The 20195-nt window shown below is 42.9% G+C and overlaps 2 protein-coding genes across 2 annotated transcripts in view; one reads left to right on the forward strand and one right to left on the reverse strand.

Annotated features, from left to right (window-relative positions):
- Nucleotides 1-3636: 3636 nt before the first annotated feature.
- zgc:153115 (uncharacterized protein LOC768186 homolog) lies at nucleotides 3637-8553 on the reverse strand. Its single transcript, XM_063219481.1, has 2 exons — nucleotides 7759-8553; nucleotides 3637-5956 (listed from the first exon to the last, which is right to left on the reverse strand). The coding sequence occupies exons 1-2, from the start codon at nucleotides 8258-8260 to the stop codon at nucleotides 5703-5705; spliced, it is 756 nt and encodes a 251-aa protein (XP_063075551.1). The 5' UTR covers nucleotides 8261-8553; the 3' UTR covers nucleotides 3637-5702.
- A 1393-nt stretch (nucleotides 8554-9946) lies between these two features.
- LOC134466078 (uncharacterized) overlaps nucleotides 9947-20195 on the forward strand; it is a 66666-nt gene continuing 56417 nt past the window's right edge. Inside the window, exons 1-6 of the mRNA XM_063219975.1 lie at nucleotides 9947-10007; nucleotides 17061-17215; nucleotides 17712-17782; nucleotides 18304-18469; nucleotides 19129-19266; nucleotides 19514-19697. Coding sequence (XP_063076045.1) covers nucleotides 9947-10007; nucleotides 17061-17215; nucleotides 17712-17782; nucleotides 18304-18469; nucleotides 19129-19266; nucleotides 19514-19697 — 775 coding nt within the window. The remainder of the gene's footprint in view (nucleotides 10008-17060; nucleotides 17216-17711; nucleotides 17783-18303; nucleotides 18470-19128; nucleotides 19267-19513; nucleotides 19698-20195) is intronic.

A 20195-nucleotide genomic window follows, 5' to 3' on the forward strand; every position in this document is an offset into this window, starting at 1 on the left:
GGGCAGTAAACAGCCCTCGAGACATAGGTCCCCCATCCCTGCTCTAAACTCTAGAGCAGGGGTTCCCAAACCTTTTCCAACTTGGGGCCCACTTGAAAATTTCAGAAATGGCCCTGCCTTGGCCTAACTGTAGGGCACTGGGTTACTACGCTGGCGATCCAGATTCGATTCCAGCTTGGGTCGTTTGCCAATCCCATCTCTCTCCCCACTCATTTTCTGACTCTCCTGTCAAAAATAAAGACAAAAAGCCCTAAACAATATATTTATATATTTATATTTATATACTTTAAACTACTCCTTCAGCTTTGAATGAAAAAGGTTCCTCGGCCCTGGTTTAGAGAGAGGGTGAAGCCGTAGATCCCCAGGCCACCAGGCACCAGCAGCACATGAGGACTAGTTATATATTTTAAATAAACTGAAATGTTCGGGGCCCACCAATGACTGACATAATGAGCAATACAACACAAATAAATACGACACAAATATTTTCATTTTTAGAAAATGATTTCACGGCTCACTTGGAATACTTTTATCTGTTTTATGGCCCACAGTTTGAGAATCACTGCTTGAGAGGTTTTTGACCTTTTTTTTAGACAAGGGCACACTTTTCAACAGGCAACCCTGTTAATATACAGTTGTTCTGTAATTGTTCCATGGCATACCTGATGATCCCTCAGCTCAGGGCACACTAGTTTTGCTCGGTCTACACAGTGGTTGAAAAGCACTGGTCTGGAGTGCTGCTGCACCTTGTCACTCGACACCTGGCCATTTCTAAGAGGCGACAGGCCCCTGGGTCTGATTCATCAGGCTATTGATGACAATTAAGTAACAAGATGCTCGAAACACCTAGCAACATCTCTGCACTGCAGCCGGTCTAAAGTGACAAACACACTGTGCAGAGGGGGGTGACTAATGCCTAGGTGGGCGTTTGAGAAGACTTATGTGAGCTGTGAGGCTTTGGTGAGGTTAGACCAAAATGAAAAATAAAAGTCTGCCTCAACCAGGATCCTTCTGCACACACCTTTTTTTTAGGGCTGGGACTCGATTCATATTTTTAAATCGAATTAATCTTTAGGCTTTGAAATCAATTTATCGAATTAATCGCATTTAAATATCTGACGGTGATTTTTTTTTTCACATGGATTTTGAAAAATTACAATAAATAAGCTTAATCTACATGTTATTCATTTTTAAAAGAAGAGAGAACTCTTCTCAATTTCAGCAGGCTGTTCACCATCAGGCGTAATACTATCCTCCACTGGTCTAATCCAGAACTATGCAGCTATATTACACTGCGGTAATTTTTTTAAATCGCATTCATTAATTCATCGAATCATGTGATTAATTAATTGAAATTAATGCATTAATGTCCCAGCCCTAGTTTTTTTTTTTTTTTACTTCTTTTGGAGCAGTAAGATCCTGGTTAAGGTGGACTTTTTCATTTTGACCTTGACATTTGGTTGTCCTGCTCCCAGGTCAGACATTTTTCTGGATGTGCAAGCTTTAAACTACTGCTTCAGCTTTGATGAGGCTACCAACTATGAATGAACCAATGGATGAATGGATGAATGGATGAATGAATGAATGAATGAATGAATGAATGAATGAATGAATGAATGAATGAATGAATGAATGAATGAATGAATGAATGAATGAATGAATGAATGAATGAATGAATGAACAATTAAATGAACAAGTCCACTGGTAGATCCTTGAAAATATACTTGTGGGTAACTAACTGCTCACGTTATTCTACAACAGACACAAAATACAACTTGTATTTCAACTTAATATTTTTTATTTATTTATTACTTAAAAAGCACTGGCAGTTTTTGTTTGAGGCAAACATTCAGTTATTAGACCTGTTTGATACCACAACATAAGCTATGAAATAAGAATACTTGAAATCACACAAATAATAGGATGAAATAAATTAATTAAAAAAGAATACAAAGAAACAAAATATGCTTATTCTTAGGTGCTGCATAACATTAAGGTTTCTTTTTAGCGTTTGCTTGTATTTGTAACACCTGAGCAGATTCAGCATTTAGGTCCAAAATTCTCTGTAAAACATTTTTGTCATCATTTAGTGTACTCAGTCATTGACCAAATAAAAACCACCACTGTTTCCAAAAGAAAACTGAAACCTCTGGGCTCCTGAATTCAAGGCCCATAGTGCAGTGATGGTGGGTGAGTGCAGCACAGACAGAAAGCTGGCTTGACATTAGACTAGGCAACATCAAAACCAATCACTGTCAATCACTCCACAGCACAAGCCTACGATATTTTTGGGGTGCTGACTCTAAAGAAAAGAGTCCGTGTCTGCAGGGGTGAGGCTGTCTATCCATCATCTATGGACCCTACCACTCACAACGGAGTTACTGAGCCAGAGGTTGATCATCAGCTCGAGAGGGTGTCTCACATGACAATCACTCTGGTCTACCACTACCAGGGCTAATCCAGGGACTGGCCACTAACTTCTGGTGCTCTAGCAAAAAATCCAAACAACAAGATCTTTTTTTTGTTTCTTTCTTGAAATATTAAGACTACCTGGTCTTTAAATACCATGCTATCATACTCTCCCAATAGAAGGACCTACACTAAGCCTACAATCATGGCTAGGCACTGTACAAAAGGGGAAAACACAAGATGGAGGGGTTTTACCCATGTACAAAGCTGTTGGTTCTGCTCTCGAGCTCTTTCCGACCCCCTCCAAATGAGAGGGCGAGGTTGGAAATATCTTGCTTCTTTAAATATGGTGTAAGTAGGACATTGGTTTCAAACCGAGCATGGTCTTGGTCATTGAATATATTGTTGTAAACATCACAAAAGTTCAACATGGATGCAATGCCAAGTCTCTCTCTTACATACAGAGAAAGGGTTTTGAAAGATTAGAAAACAAAATGAAATAAAACATCGGGAGAGAGAGAACACAACTCTAAACGATCATGATGAATACCAATGGTACATTGACAGCATAGCACAAGTACTCCAGATCACCCTCTCAAAATCATTTGGGAGATAGTTCAGACACACACACAGACACACACACACACAATTCGAACGAAATAGGTCTGGCTTGATATTTTGCTCATTTCCACAAGGGCATTATTTAACTCTGAATAACTGCCAGCAGTTATCTGAAACAGTCTGCAAACTGCAATATGTCACGAAGTCTTGGACACAAAGCAACATGCTTTCAAGTCAATCAGATACAGTTGTAACCGGAGAAATAGTGATCCAATGCAACGTACTGTTACAGTATCAGATGAGACATCTACAACCCGAGAGCAGCGGAGGGGAAGACTTTTGGCATATGGTTCGTGTATAGTGCTCTACGGAGGCCGTCACAGGCTGATGACTGCTGTGATGGCCAGACTTCGCGAGCTCTCTGTAAATGTGTGCTCAAAGAAGTAAAAAATAATAATAATAAAAAAACAAACAGGAGGAAACACCAATTCTTGAAACTACCAGGACAAAAATGACCTGATGCTACACTAAAAAAAGAAACAGGCAAACAATAAACTCTAAATTCAACAATCAACTACTCCAATTTACTCTGCCCTTTCTTGCACTTGTCTAAGCACTCGGACAAAGGTGCATATTGATAAGAATTGGGTTATTGTGATAGTTCAGTCCAATTCCACAGTGTTTATTTGCAGAAGCACATTTAAACAGTGTAACCTATCACACTAGCAGGCAAATAGCATTTATAAACAAACACCAATAAGAAAAGTGCAATCTTGCATATGTGTATATCTTTTGTTATGTTGTGCCTTGTGGCTTATACATCTGTAGAAAAATGTCATCCTGTAAACAATGGTGCAAAGTAAGTTATGAAACAAGTTAAGGCTTTCTGAGTTTTCCTGATGAGTTTTGTTCTCTGAGATAGTGTCCACAGACTGGCCTGTGCAGAAACAAGATTGTTCTCCCCTTCATTTTCTAGCAAATGAAAGAAATGGGGACGTACACACACACACACACGCGCACACAGACACACTCGAAAAACACACAGAAACACAGATCCACACCCACACGTGTACACAAGCAGCGCTATCCTAATTGTGTGTATATTTTCTTAACCCCTAATATGAGGGCTAGAACGACATGTTTCACTCATTTAGGTATTTGAGATAACATTTCTACGTTTGCAGCTTAAGCATAAAGGTCTTACATACATATAATCTATATATTTTGAATGCATCACCATTTGACGCGATGCTACATGTGCCAACCTTTTGTGGTTGTTAGAAACAAAAATTTGCTCTACATCAAGAAGTATTGTTAGAGGAAAAAAATATGCCAACACTCTGAAACATAGTAATCATGGAACTGAACAAGGTCCTGAGTGCTGACTGGAATTCGAGAAATATTATTATTATTATTTAAAATATCATAAAAGTAAATACATTTTAAACTAAGTTCTGGAAAAAGCGATATGCAGTCAAAATCAAACATATACATAGACTTACAGTGTTTCCCCACCCCACTTATAAGCTAGGCTTATTTCAGGCCTTCACAGCCACACTTTAGTGGGCTCACTGTGAATGCCAACGTGAATTTACAGTTTGAGAGGAAGTGTACATCCACCAACTGAGTAAAAGCAAAGCTAAGCTTGCCACTCTGGCAGCAAGATTAAACTTGTAAACCAAAGAGAAGACCTGCCAGCCCTACCAATGTATCAGAGCTAGCTGTATAACTTTTTTTTTAATCATGTGAGTGAGCACCTTACTCATACAGGCATTCCAATGCCAGGGGAATCACTAAATTAAAAAGCTCAAAGTGAAACAATAAGCCAAAGATGTTAAGAGAAAACAAAAACAGACACATAGACAAACAAAGAAATTGACAACGCTAAGAGTGCAAGATGCCTAACTAACAACAAGGGAATGTGGGGACCTGGAATTAGGAGAGAGGAAGCATTTCTGTAAGCGTCACTGATGTGACCCTTCTGGTTTGACGACAGACTCTGCCTCCAATAAGATAATTGCATTTTACTCGACGAGTGTGGGCATTTCATAAAAAAGGACATCTGAAAGTGTCCTGCATAGAGTGAGATTTCTAAAAAATAAAAAAGGAAAGTCATCTGAAGCACTTTGTAAATTCTCGTCACTGCAATGATATGCGGCTGTTACGACTGAACATCTTCTAGATGTGCTTCTATGAAAAAAGGTTGTCGCGGATGAGACATTTAACGAAAGATTGAGTTAACACAAGTGTACTTACATTGAAGCAATGGGGAATATACACACCCCACTGAAAGCTTTCAAAGTCCTACACCATTTGACTGGACATGGACAGGACATGCCTTGGTTGTTCCTTCAGTGAAAGGGGACAAATCACTCTAAAACATAGTTTGTGTTTTTGCGTTAGCCCATGGCATGTACGCATGTATGCATGAACTGTATGTATGTATGGGGGACCAGAAGGAACACATGAAGATCCCTGCAGCTGTGAGTCTTTTTTATATATCATTTTTGGAGTCCAAAAGAAACATAAAAAAGTGATGAGGCTCTGTGTTGTAAAGAATAAGTGGTAGGTTGCGCTGTGGAAGGGCTAGGACAGGGCCAGGGGCTGGGAAGAGTCTCTACCAAGAGTGGAAGGGTGCCAGCCGGGATGAGCTTGTTTGACTGAGGGTGTGGCAACCTGTCCTCCCCACCCCCCCCTGTGGGACACCATGTCCCGGGCCAAACCTGAGGGATTCACTGCGGCTCAGCGGGCCCGGCGCTGAAGCCAGAGCCCAGGGCCAGGGTCTTGCGGCTGATCATGGCGGGCTGGAAGCCGGGGTGGCGGCGTGCGTGCTTGTTGAGGTGGTCGCTGCGCATGAAGCGCTTGTCGCACATCGGGCACAGGAAGCGCTTCTCGCCCGTGTGGGTGCGGGTGTGGCGTGCCAGCTCATCTGACCGGGCGAACTTCTTCTCGCAGTCGGGCCAGGTGCACGGGAAAGGTCTCTCACCTTGCAGAGAGAGAGAGAGAGAGAGAGAGAGAGAGAGAGAGAGAGAGAGAGAGAGAGAGAGAGAGAGAGAGAGAGAGAGAGAGAGAGAGAGCACTGAAACACAAAGCACATCCATCCAACATCCAGAACCTTCAATGCAATGCACTTTATTGCCTCTGCACCAATGCAGCAAAATGACCATACACCTGCACATGCATTGAGTAGGTGTAAGTTACATTGCAATTTTCTCCCCAAAATGCAACTAACGGAATGCGACAAGCCAAGCACGTGCTCAAAACTCAAAAGGAAATTCATACACCACATGACAAGAACCCAGCCGATTGTGTCCAGTCTGTGATATACACTTTGAGGGCATCCCCCCGTCACTGCAATAACAAGGGGTGGATGCTAGAAGTAGATGTAGCAACAATGTAGGCCTACATTGCCTCATCCAATGCAAACAACCTGAAAACTATGGTGAGGAGTTTACACTGACGAACTTTATAGACTTAATACTTTATATAACTTTATATATATATATATATATATATATATATATATATATGTGACGGAGGTCATCTTGCACCTGTTCACCCCCCTCGGGGATCGAACGTGCGACCTCGTCAACTACAACGGTTCGGCAATGGAAGACACAGTACGATACCGCTGGGCCAAGAGACTAGTCTCTCGGCCCAACGGCACGAGACTGTATGAGGCTATCGGAGGGAGGTTTACCAACGTTCCACGCCAACTCTGTGCTAGTTAGCCTCCGTTACACTCTCCCCCTTAAACCTCACTCCCATCCCGGGTCATACGGCACCACTGTGACGGAGGTCATCTTGCACCTGTTCACCCCCCTCGGGGATCGAACGTGCGACCTCGTCAACTACAACGGTTCGGAATGGGAGACACAGTACGATACCGCTGGGCCAAGAGACTAGTCTCTCGGCCCAACGGCACGAGACTGTATGAGGCTATCGGAGGGAGGTTTTACCAACGTTCTACGCCAACTCTGTGCTAGTTAGCCTCCGTTACATATATATATTATATATATATATATATATATATTATGGACCAAGACAGTTGCTGCACTATGTTGCTTCTTCAACATAACCTGGATGGACAGCGTGACACACGGCAGTATCGAATTACTTGCGTAATGTAACCACAACCCCACGTGTGTAGCTCTCATACTCCAAAATCTCTTCATATGCAAATGAAAGATCCGTCACTGTGCATTTCGGTCCTCCCTCTCTTCTTCCTTTGTCCGCAAACTTCTTTGTTCGGGGCCTCAGTTTAGAGTTTTCCCCTCTATTGTTGACCATAGCTCTCTAAATAGCCAAAGACAAAACAAAAATCGACACTTTTTCCAACAGATTTGTGTCTGTTCCTATTACCTTTCGTAAACCAGCCGACAAAATGCAGCACATGGTGACCACGCCAATGGGGATGAACAAGTGCTTTAAGTCAAACAACGTTACTGTATGGTAAACATAACTTAAAAGACTAGTGTTTACTCGTTTAATGGGCTAACGTTACTTAGTTTCTCGGCCAGTGTTTAGACTACTGTGTAGCAGTAGTAGGAAAAAACGTCCCAGTGGGTTGGTCCGTTGGTCCCCTTAAACGCCATCGTGGCTTGGCACTAACTAGGCCACTTCGTGAAAACTTCTGTCTTTTTCACACAAAAAGGGTAACATTTTGATAGTAGCCTATATTTAGTGGACTCTTTCTTGTATCAGTGCTTGGTTGATTTTAAAACTCTAGTCTAGACAAAGTGTCGTATGCGCCCCTTTGGCACGCGATCACCATTGTGTTAATTATACCTGTGTGCGTTCTGATGTGCGCTTTCAGATGAGACGATTTGCCATACACCCGGTCACAACCGTCGAAAGTACAAGGATGACGCTTCGTGGGTGATCGTGGTGCACCCCCTCCAAAGACCTGTTGTGAGGTATTATACTGTCCTGGTACTGGGGTGCCAGAGGGGGTCATGGTTGGGGTAGGAGTGGTGGAGTCGGACAACGTGGTGTATCCACTCTCCCCACATGACGAATTGCTGCTATCCGAATAGGCAGACATTGGCCTGAATTTACCCTGTATATTCGTCAGGATTTCCGCGACCGACACCATGTTAGCCCCCTCCAATTTCAGGGTCTCCCGTACCTCCCTGTCCTCGTTCGACCCGTCAGGTTCTCCGGGTGGAAGGCCCTGAGGAGGGGCCTGGGTGGCCGCAGCCACCGGGGTGGGTCGATGGAGGACAGGGCCACTGGAGAACGACACCAAGCATTCGGCAGCAAAATAATCCGAATACGCAAAGACTGACATCGTGTATTTATCAGAGAAAACGAAGCGGTTGCTGATGCTCGGTTAGCGTCGTTTGCTGGCTAGCACTGATCCTTTCAAAGATTTTCCAAATGGTTGGCCAAAAATCTTAGCGGTAAGCTTCCCAACCTCGCCCGCGTGGAATATGTGCCAGATGCAGCCGTGTTTACAGAGTTCAAGTTAAAAAATGTCCAAAATTAAAGGTGAAAAACAACTAAGATACAACGTTCTCCTATCCCCAACGTGGTGTCCTAGTTTGCCCCTTGTTTCATTGTGTCTGCTAATAAGCCGGCGAAACCTACGCCCCCTGGAACGCTTGGAGAGCAGAGCCATACAGAGGGTAGAGTTACGCAATTGGAGGACCAGGAATTAAATGGCAGCTCCGCCTTTCAGCGAGATATGGGTGTTCCTAAAGCGGCTGTCTTTCCATAGACTCAACATAGAACCACCACATTAACAGCCAAAAATAAGGACTAACGAACTATACTGCGGGGTAATCACCACAAATATGTAAACCAACAACTGTCTCGGTGGTGATAATCACAAAAGTTTACCATCTGTGATGTTGATCTGAAGTTATTACTATGAACAGCAAGTCTTGTCATATTCCCTGCATTGCATTTGCTATGTGCTACGCCCACTGCTAGGAACTAACATTCGCAACGCTGAGCAGTACTGAGAAGCTAAAACAGCTAATTTTGCTAAAGAGGAAGTCGGCCTAAGCACACGGCGGAGATTGCCCGACTCTACCCTCTGTATGGCTCTGTTGGAGAGGGAAACACGCAGCAAGTGACGTCGCACTGCAGGCGTGGTGCGCAAACTAATATGGCAAGCCATTTTGAAACATGACAGTTGGTTGAGCTGTCTTGCACAGAATCAATGTTTTGCCAAAGACAAGGTTTCATGAACGCAACTACACACTACACCCTATGTATAGGCTAACTGAAATTCCAAATATTGACAAAACATCTGCTCCATGCCAAACGGTGTTACGATTGTATGTCATGAATGAAGTTAATTTTTGCAGACATTACACTGTTGTTACACAAACAGTTGTATAGTTGCAGCATGCACTCTTGCGACAGATGTCTTGAACAGTGCTGCACTATAGTATAATGCAAAGTAGCCTAGGCCCGCATCATTGGACATAATGTGTCATATTGCAGCATATTGTTTCTATTCCTAGCCTATTCACACTAACTGATAGAGAACACGTGGAATCAAGTAGCAAATGAAACATCCAATTCAGTGTGACCTTTCTGGTGTATGCCCTCTTTGTATACAAACACTCATAATGATTGCTTCTTTAAAGGTGTACAATATTGGCAGATTCTTTCCAGAATCCATGCTGCCATGTTACCTTTTTCACAAATATTTTCCACCATTATCATATTCTGAGTGTTCATTATGGGGAAATTGCACTTTTCAAACATGAAAAGTTAGATCTTCTCCATGTTCGCTATTTTGAATTTCCAGAAATAGGCATTTTAGCTGCAAATCTTAGCTGCAAAACACACCAGTAAATATTACTTTATTATTTAGTAAATATATTCATGACAAGATCAATTTGGCAGTTTCAATGAGCAGCATAGTTGCAATACCTACTCTGGCCACCATCCTACTCGGTGCACCTTTAGACCAAGTTTAGCCGTGAAAGGTGTAAACGGCTTGCCACAGAATGAGTAAAGAATGGGAGGAGGTCGAGAGGCTATTGACAACAACAGAGCTGACAGACACGCAGACATTATGGGTGAGTAGGCCTACAGTGTAAATTCAGGTAAATGGGTATATCTATTATAAACAGAATGGACAATTTTTTTTCATGGTTTGGAGATTCTCCAATCAAACCAATCATGTTGACAAGAAATCAGAAGATAAGAAAACAATTTGTCATCTCAGCTGGCCGAAGAGGATAGGCCTACTGATCATTTGGTCACACGTCCACAGATGGCGAGCAGCATACAAGCTGGTTACTTACAGATGACATTGTAATCAACATATGCAATAAAGCTTATTTACCATGATGCGTTAATACATAATATAGCTTGGTAAAATGAAAAGAAGTTATTCTACCGTGCAATGTAATCACTAAAATTGGCCCATAGGCCTACTCATCTCCAATAATTATTTTGAACGTATAGAACCTATTCTAAATTTAGGTTAAAACTTGCTTGTGAACACGTATCATGAAGATACAATAGGCCTACAAGAGATTTTTTTCCCAGATTCCTTAGGTTGAAAGAAGAAATGTCAATAAGTGCCGAAAAGAAAGGAACTTAATTTAGAGTGTATGTCATTTTGTTTTATTGGCTACATATTTTCAAATGTGTGTGGTGATTAACAAGCGATATAATCAAAACAACAAAACCCCTACCTGGTACAGCTATGTGTAGTTCAATTCAATTTCAGAATTGTCTTATCTCAGTGCAGCAACTCATCACAGCTTTTCACCACAGGCATTTAAAAAAGGAAACTTCTCCGTTTTTTTGTCTCTGCAAATAACCACACTCCCTATGCCATGCAATCGTTTGATAAGCCAGTGAGGTTGTCCTTGATTAGGACCCGATGATAGTAGTGCTTAAGTAGTGATCCGTTTATAATTTGCTATTGGACATCATGGAATGCTTTGTTAAAGGTATAAAATTACCACATGTAACCCTGTGTATAAACCCCGTTTGAGCCTGTGTCACAATGTACAAGGAGTTAACAAACATTCATCATAGTCCATGAGCCAGGGGGAGTTTAACTCGTACAAGTTTGGGGTGAGGAGTGGTGTGGGTTCATGTAATTAATTGATGGATGGATGGATGGATGGATGGATGGATGGATGGATGGATGGATGGATGAATGAAGATGTCTCATGACCATTATACAAAAAAAATCAGGCTTTCAAAAATGTAAATGTGGACATGGGTTGGGAGTGGAAACTACTAAGTGGACTTTTTTCATCTGTGGTAATACTATGCAATTAGAATATGGGGATTTGTGAGTCTTGGCCCCAAGAACCTCCATGCAACCTAGGAAAAACTGACTAACAAGTATAAGCATTAAGCACTAAGCATTTTTTTTTTGTTCCGCAACCTTGGTGTCGTCTCTCTGATAACCACATGAACCAGAGACAAAACGAACTGGGTGAAACTTAAACAAGTGAAAAATCATAATAAAGTCATAATAAAAAAAAGTCATAATAAAAATGAGTGCTAGTCTGTTCAGTGTGTTGATGGGGTCTAGGCTAGACCCCATCAACACTCTGAGCAGAACTCCAGGGGATGTACACAGTCAGATAACTCTCTATCTTCCCCTCAAGGCCGAGGTCCGGCCATCAGGCTTGCAGGTGCCGGATACTACACTGAGGGTGATGCCAAGAGCAGTCACGGATAAGCGGTTAGGGTGTCAGACTTGTAGCCCTAAGGTTGCCGGTTCGACTCCCGACCCGTCAGGTGGAGTAATTAACATTGGGGGAGTAATTAAACAGTAATTAACTAGTCAGTAACCAGTAACCAGTAATTAACCAGTGCTCTCCCCCATCTTTCTGAGGTACCCTGAGCATGGTACCGTCCCACCACGCCGCTCCCTTGGGGCATCATTGGGGGCTGCCTCCTTGCACAGGGGAGGCATACATGCAATTTCATTCTGTGCTGTGTGCACTTGTGTGCTGTGGAGTGCTATGTCACAATGGCAATGGGAGTTGGAGTTTCCCAAGTGGGCTTTCACTTCAGTTAAGTTTGGATGTCGAGGGGGGGGGGGAGTAGGGCATGTACCATGTGCCCTCCCATATTGGTGGCGGGATCCCTACTGTGGCCTTGGCAGGCTGTATGGGAGGCCCTTTCAGTGTTTTGCCCTGGGGCTCGGTGTGCAATTGTTCCGCCACTGCAGAGAATTAATCAGCCCTGGAGGAGAGGAATAATATATTCACTCTTTAGTAAGGATAGACCGATATATATATCGGAATCGGTATCGGGCCGATATTTGCATTTTTTAAGTGTATCGGTATCGGCAATCGGCAATATTTATTATTTTATATAATTCAGGGTTTTTTAAAAGCACCAAGACACTTTATTTTTTCATTACTTGATTGTTAGACATTACTTGATTGTTAGAGTGGGTGTTTAAAATGTTACAAGTTCTACCTCAATATGATAATGTTAAAGGCCAACTTCCGATAAAACTCAGTTTTACTCACTCCTTTCGAAGATCGGACGGTCACCCCAAGTTAAACTCACTTGCAAGGCTCTCATAGCGGTGCGTCAACTCTCCTGGCTGTGTTTCCCGGTGTTTCCCAATTTACATAAATAATGCAGAGAAACGAGCGAATCACGAAAGCCTTTCTGTGTTTCGTCACGTCGAAAGAAGGCGTTGCCCACAAAGGTTTATATCGACCCATTTATCTAAAAACATGTCGAGTAATTTTTTTCTGCTTGTTTTCAAAACAAGCAACGTCTGGTAGCCCGAAACATAGCTTAGCTTAGCTATCAGCTGGTTGCTACTCTCAGGTACACACACAGCAGAAAGCCTCATACATAAAGCCAGCTCACTCTGGTTGCTCCGTGCCTGCAGCTTGCCTAGGGGTCGCTGTCGAAAGAGCACAGCCCTGAATGGAGCCTGCACGCCTCCGTTGGCGCCCCTATAGTGCAGTACCACCCGGGGAAGTGGCGACTCTGTTTCCCATTACATTCTCTCCAAGAACTGGAGGACTGAGCCAATCAGAGACGCGTTTCTTCGAGAGCAGGAGGAGTGAGCCAATCAGAGACGCATTTCCACGAGAAACACGGAACACTCTCTCGTTTCTCCACAAGCCACCTTGCCAGCTTGCAAAAACGTCTTGAAACAAAGCAACTAGGACGTTTTTTTAAAACAGGACCAACGCGTAACACATTCAATAACAATTGGGAACACGGCAATATTAATTAAATGACGTTGAGAGGCCATCTTTAAAGGAATGTTTATTTCTAACTTGAGACCTGGAATATTTGTCATTTTTTAACCTTTTTTAACCTATATCGGCCCCAAATATCGGGTATCGGCCAAGGGTGATGAAAAAAAAAATCGGTATCGCATCGGCCATTAAAAAACCTGTATCGGTCGACCCCTACTCTTTAGTCTCCTCTTCCCTATTTCACTGCCACAGACAAGCCCTGCAGATTTACCTTTCAGACGGCTTTGCCCTGGGCCTGGTAAAGTCTGTCAGCAGCCCTGAAGGAATGGCAGGTGATTGTCAGACTGTCTTTGTCTTTGTCTTCTTTTAAAAAAAAGAAAAGAAAAAAAGAACATCGCCCATAAGCATCTGTGGAGGGCTGTGTGTGTGGATGGTGGGCAAGGAAACATGATACAAGCCTATCTCATCTAGTGCTGTATGTGTAATGTGTTCTGGATCATGTGTATGGACATGGTGAGAACTTATCTGAGAACAAGTGGGAAACTGATCTCTGCTTATTTAGATAAACAGTCTGCTGTCATTTCCTCTCCAAGGGCGTATGCTGTAGTACAGCTTCTTGCATCATCTCACATGTCAATCTCCTCGTCTCACCCACCTCTCAGAGTTTGCCCATGCCTAGTGCAAAGAGGAAGTATTCAATATTGTTGCATTTCTCCCCTAGATTCTCGATTCTTCACATCTAGCCAATACAAACTCCTCAATTCACACCGCACCCTTTGCTTTGTGAACCTACGAGACTGTAGAAATAATTATAATCTGTAGCAAAAACTTGCATCTCGGATCACTCTGTCCTTTCGCAAAAGCCAATTGTAAACTCTGATCAACTTGTCGTGGTCTCATTGTCTAATTAATACGTTTTCATTCATTTCCTTAACAGAGACCATTGTTCCACTGTTTTGTTCCTCCAAATATAACGGTTGAAGGACATTTGTGTACTTGTGGAAAAATGCTTAACATAATGTATACAAAATCCTTAAAAATCCTATTTCTACTTTTACCCATTTTGATGTGCTTGTCAATTAGCCTTTGAAATTTTGCCCACAGCTGATGCAACATGTTGCATCTTGTGATTGTCAAAATGCAATGAAACTAATGACAAGCTGGGTCAACTACTGTACATTTTTAGAGAAACACCAAAAAAATGTGACATTTGAGGGGTTTATTTGCAAAACGGTGTATCTCCATTTTTTGACTTTTGCATTTTATTATTGAAAATGACTTTTCAGAAGTCCTATCACCTATGTGTGAATTCTTATCATTCAAATATTTTGAGAACATACTTTTTAGCCCATAGAAAATGCATTTTGCAATGCAATTCAATGGAATGCCCAGTACAAAAATGTAAATTTCCCAACATTTTACAAAATGGAGATACACCGTTTTGCAAATAAACCCTTCATTTGTACTCATGGTTCTCGTTGGGTCTACTTCGTCATGAAAAGGTTGGTCATGGAAAGCTACAGTGGTCGTACTTTCCTCAAATCATCCACTAGAGGTCTCTGTTAGCAAATGACAGAAATGCAAGGCACAGGGTACCGTCCCTTTCCATTATCTCAACTCCTGTCCTCGACCTCAGCTTCTGACCTCACACTTCGCTGTCTTCTGACGTCACTCATCGCAAGGCCACAGCACAAAGGACGGGAGTTGGGATGATGGAAAGAAACCACAGTGTTGGTAGAAGGTAAAATATTCAGATCTTCCTCAATGGGCAGGGCCTTGGTCTAAAGCAGGGTTTCCCAAACTGGGGTGCGTGCACCCCTGGGGGTGCGCGGCCTGCCCCAAGGGGGTGTGCGAGCTGAATAGAGCAATGGCTGAGATGTGTGTTTTTTACACAGCATTAAGTAAGTTTTTAATTGTTTGATGAATTGTATGCTGGAAGGGTCCATCTGAAGTGTAATTTATAACTCCTAGAGTTGTCATGCAAGAAGTTCCATTGCAATGAAGGCAGAAAAAGCATTAGGTCTATTGGAAATGAGGATTCCCAAAATGACTGCATAATGTGCGCGTGTGCAACATTCGCGTAGGGGGTGCGCGAACCACATTGAAATGCACCAGGGGGTGCGGAAGGAAAAAAGTTTGGGAACCCCTGGTCTAAAGTAACGGCAAGGTTGTGTAGCAGGCAGTTGTTCTCATTAGTTGTGTGCCATATGTACAACACTAGTTATTTATCATATGCAGAGAAGCTGACGTCGGGAACAAAGGGGTCAGTTGTCCCGGGCCCAGGGATCAGGGCGGCCCACAATTGCATCCTCGTTAAATTGTATGCATTGAGTTTGGGCCCCTTCGGTTGACTTTGTCCCAGGCCAAGTCAAAGCTGTCAGTGGTCCAGGTCATATGCAGGGCTGGTAACAGTTTTTGCCGGGCTCAGGACAAAATAATCTCCCTTCTCTATGCATGTGCCCAGTTCTGCCTTTTGTTAGGCCTATGCAAAGATTGTAATGGGAAATAGAATAAAACATTATTTTCAGAAGTTCTTACTCTTTCTTTGTGTGTGTGTGTGTGTGTGTGTGTGTGTGTGTGTGTGTGTGTGTGTGTGTGTGTGTGTGGGTGCGTGTCTGTGTGTCTCTGTGTGTGTGTTTCTCTCTCTCTCTCTCTCTCTCTCTCTCTCTCTCTCTCTCTCTCTCTAAACTAAAAGACAACATAGCCTAGATGAAAGCTAGGGTCAGGCTCATCACATGGACAACAGAACACCCTCTTCTGATTGGTTGCTTCGTGTCTGTGGAGAGGACCCACCATGGTCAGAGGTCCCAGACAGGATGTGGAGTTCCAGAGTTCCAGAGTTCCAGTGTTCCGCCAGGCTAGTGCTTGGCTGAGGTTTAGCTGGTAGGCTTCACTTCAATTTGCACGTATCTGTCACAGTGACACGAGAGATGACTCCTGGATTATTGTTGCAATTAGGAGCGGAACTTGTGCTCATACTTCTCATTAGCGCAGCAAGTTGTAAGCAGTCAAGCGGTAAGCCGTCTTGAGTTTTATTCTACTGATGTGATATGAAGCAGTTAAAGTGATTCTTTTGTGGGAAAAAATCCTCAGTAAACCTTAGTATAGGTATACCTAATGCTCTGTTTAACATTTTCACCAATGGTATTGGATGTCTAAGGTGCTTTTGTTTGTGAAAAATATGTGGATCTGTTTAATCTGCTTGTTTTGGTTCAGTACAGTGACAATGTCCTAAGTGTTTTCCAAATAAGCATAATTGAGGAGAGAGATTGCATCCCTTAATGTGTTATTAGGGTTAGACCATGCTGTGGCCCCTTAATGCATGCCATACCTCCTGTGGCACGCTGTAATAGACATTGAACGTTAACTACTATAGTACTACACTACTATGACAGTGCACTGGGCCTTTAGTAATACATTACGACTTGGTTATTGCCAATCTGGTAACAGCTCGTTTATAATGCCGTGTCTTAAGGGGATATAGGAAGATTAAATCCCTTTATGTTGTCTTATTAGGGGTAGACCATGCTGTAAAGGAGGATGACGTTTGTAGTCCTGTCTGTGCTGGTAAGGCCCTTATATTTCACCTGCATCTTTTTCAAACTGTATAGCAATGCAATTTATTTTCTGGTAAACAATAATGAATACTTATAAAATGGCTTGTGATTCAGATACTCAAACATACTGCATACTGAAAGTGATTTTACTTATATCTAAAAGGGAGTTTGAAGGTCATTCCACTTTCACCTTCAACACCTTGAGAAATATACTGTGGACCTAATGTCATAATTGGATATAATATGCAGCAGGGCCGCACAATTAATCAACTTTGATCCAAATAATGGTGATTATAATTTTTGTCCATAATCGTGCAGCCCTAATGTGTGCAGTATATCAGGAATAATAATATCGTTGTTGTTGTTGAAGGAGTGGATCATCAGCACGCCACCAGACACACGTTCAGATACAGCAGCAGCATGAGCTCTGGTCTGCTCGGCCTCCCCAGCACGGCCAGCCAGCTCTCTCTCGACTGCGTGGTGGACATCGATGTCTTTCCCAACTGCCCGCTGATGATAATGAAGGTTAGTTCACATTTATTTCAAAAGGAGTAGTTGATTGATTAAAGGGACACTGTGTGAGATTTTTAGTTGTTTATTCCCAGAATTCATGCTGCCCATTTACTAATGTTACCTTTTTCAGGAATACATACCACCGCCATCAAATTCTAAGTATTCATTATGACTGGAAAAATTGCACTTTTCATACATGAAAAGGCGGGTCTTCTCCATGGTCCATGGCTCATTCATTTTGAATTTCCAAAAATATCATTTTTTAGCTGCAAAAATGACTCTACTTGGACCATACTAGAAAATATTTGTTTATTACTTAGTAAACTTTCATGTAAATATCAAATTTGGCCAACAAAGTTTCAATGAGCAGCATAGTTGCAGTACCTTTTTTGACCATTTCCTGTACAGTGTCCCTTTAAGTATTTGTTGAACATGTGATTGTCATCTATAGGCTATAAGATGTAAGGAGGTTTGGGTTCATTTAGAATTTTCGTTCCTATGGACACAGATCAGGAATCCCCAGATGAAGCGCAGTTCCTCCTCGAGAGAAAACACTGTACTTCGACTGAAGATTGTGAGGTAAGCCCTTGAACTGTGCGAAACCAAAATAAAGATGCATATACATGTAATATATTGTGATTTAGTGACTGAAACATACAAATGTTAAAGTCCACACAACTGAGAGCTATATTCGTCTGGGAAGATTCCCATTCACACAGGTTAGTCAAGATTTCAATTGTAAAGAAAGTTTTTGGACCTTAAACTACAATTTATATACAGTGTTTTAGCCCCATGATACTTACTGTTCCACCAGTGGAACGCTGTAATAGTCATTGAAAGTTAACTACCATAGAACTACACTACTAATTCTTAACAACAAATGTATAACGCTGTGCAATCTACAGCTTGCTATTTCAGCAGAGAATAGCTGTATTGTTCCCATGTGTGTGCACTACACTCCACCACACAACACTAAACTGCATCGCACTTCACTGTGTCGCTGCTCAGTGCTGGGAAGCTCCACAGCCTCCAGAGTCACAGAGCAGAGCCTGCAGACGATGGCCCCATCTGGTGTTTTGCTTTCCCATCATCCCATGCAGGGAGTCGCTGGAGAGGCACCCCCTGCGGTTCTCCCTTCAGGAAGGAAAGGTCAGCGCGCTGTGCCCGCAGGAGGGAGAGCAGGTGTGGGCCCTCAACATCAAGAGAGCCATACTGAGCATGCTCCAGACCTCCCACTCCGCGGGGACCCGGGTGATGGTGGAAGAGGTGAGGACCCCGGAGGTTCGGAACGGAGCTCAGAGCAGAGCAGGCTAGAGCGGAGCGGAGAGGAGCGGGCCCGGCCTGTGGCACATGACATGGGATCTGAACACACATGTCCACACGTGGTGTTATTTGGAGAGTAACTTGAGATCGTCTCTCTCTCTCTCTCTCGCTGTCTGGAGTCGCTTTGGAGTTTACTGGGCCAAGACAATGCAACTAACTAACAGCAAGGGCTGCATGACTAAGGGTGATGCTGCAGTATGGATCGTGTGGTGTGAATGGGGCCTGGTGGTGTTTTACTCTTTGCAGAAATTACATGACAAAAACCCACATCAAATTGACCACAAAGTCAAAGTCACAAAGTATTTCATACAATCCAGTTTACCCCTTCAGTGATACACAGTATGTACAAAGTAAACAGGAACCTGATGAACATCCCCTTAGCTGAGTTAAGTCAGGCCCATGTGACTGCATGTTAGTTTTGCACATTTTCCTGCACCGTAAGATTGATTGATTGATTGATTGATTGATTGATTGATTGATTGATTGATTGATTGATTGATAGATTGATTGATTGATTGATTGATTGATTGATTGATGATTGATGCTTGATTGATCTGATCTTCAAGAGATCATGTTTGCTAACATACTGCCCCTTTGTGCAGACGGATGTGTACGGGTCATGCATGACCCGGTATGAGAGGCGGGGAAATGCCCTGTTGAAGGCTCGGAACCTGCAGCAGTGCCACCAGCAGAGGACTGCTCAGTTCTGGAGACACTCGGTGCCGCTGAAAGAAAAAAATGTAAGTCATAAAGAGAGTTCCCTCCCACAGCTGCAAACACACAACAAGCGAGAGAGAGGATAAGGAGAGATGTACTTTGTACATGTTGGTAAAATGCTACCATACTGTACGTATATATAAAGTACACTTTTGCTGTGCGCTCTTGCTGTTGCAGAGATGACTGGTCTGAATTCATTTTATTTGTTGACCAGTGTGTGTGTGTGCGTGCGTTTGCGTGTGTGCGTTTGTGTGTGTGAAATATTCTCAGGTTTTGTCTCTGAAGCACGAGTGTGTTCAGCACATGGGTAAAAAGGCCATGGACAAAGTGAACTGCACAGAGACGGTGTCCCTCATGGCCCCCACATCCTCTGGACAGTCTGAGGTGATGCAGACAAAGACTGTGTCGGTTATGATCATGCTTCGAACCCTGGAGAACATACCTCTGGGCTTTGGTAAGACATTACATTACATTACACTTAGCTGACACTTGTATCCAAAGCGACTTACACTTATTTAGGTTCAGGGTATTGGTTACAGGCCCGGGAGCAATGAGGGGTTAGGTGCCTTCCTCAAGGGCACTTCAGCCATGGATGAAGGTGCTGGTAAGGGACCTTTGAACCTGCAGCACTCTGATCTTTAACCTTTAGGCCAGCGCTCTAACCACTAAGCCATGGCTGCCCCTGGAGTTCATTGTTACTGAGAATCTCTCAAGAGTCAACTGCTCAGGATGAGATACCGTGCAGGCATTTGCTTGGCGACTGATGGGTGGTAAATTGAAATTTAGAGGTGAACTGGTTGCTGGGGCTTCCCCCTTCCACTCAACAGCATTGGCTGGTTGGTAAATGACCATGCCATGGAAATTAAATAAATGTACAGCATGTCTACTGGAGGTGTTTTGATTTGTATTGATATTTGAATGCCTTTTGGAAGTTTTTTTTTAGCTGGACTAT

This window comes from Engraulis encrasicolus, chromosome 16 (assembly GCF_034702125.1).
Source record: "Engraulis encrasicolus isolate BLACKSEA-1 chromosome 16, IST_EnEncr_1.0, whole genome shotgun sequence".
Lineage (NCBI taxonomy): Eukaryota > Metazoa > Chordata > Actinopteri > Clupeiformes > Engraulidae > Engraulis > Engraulis encrasicolus.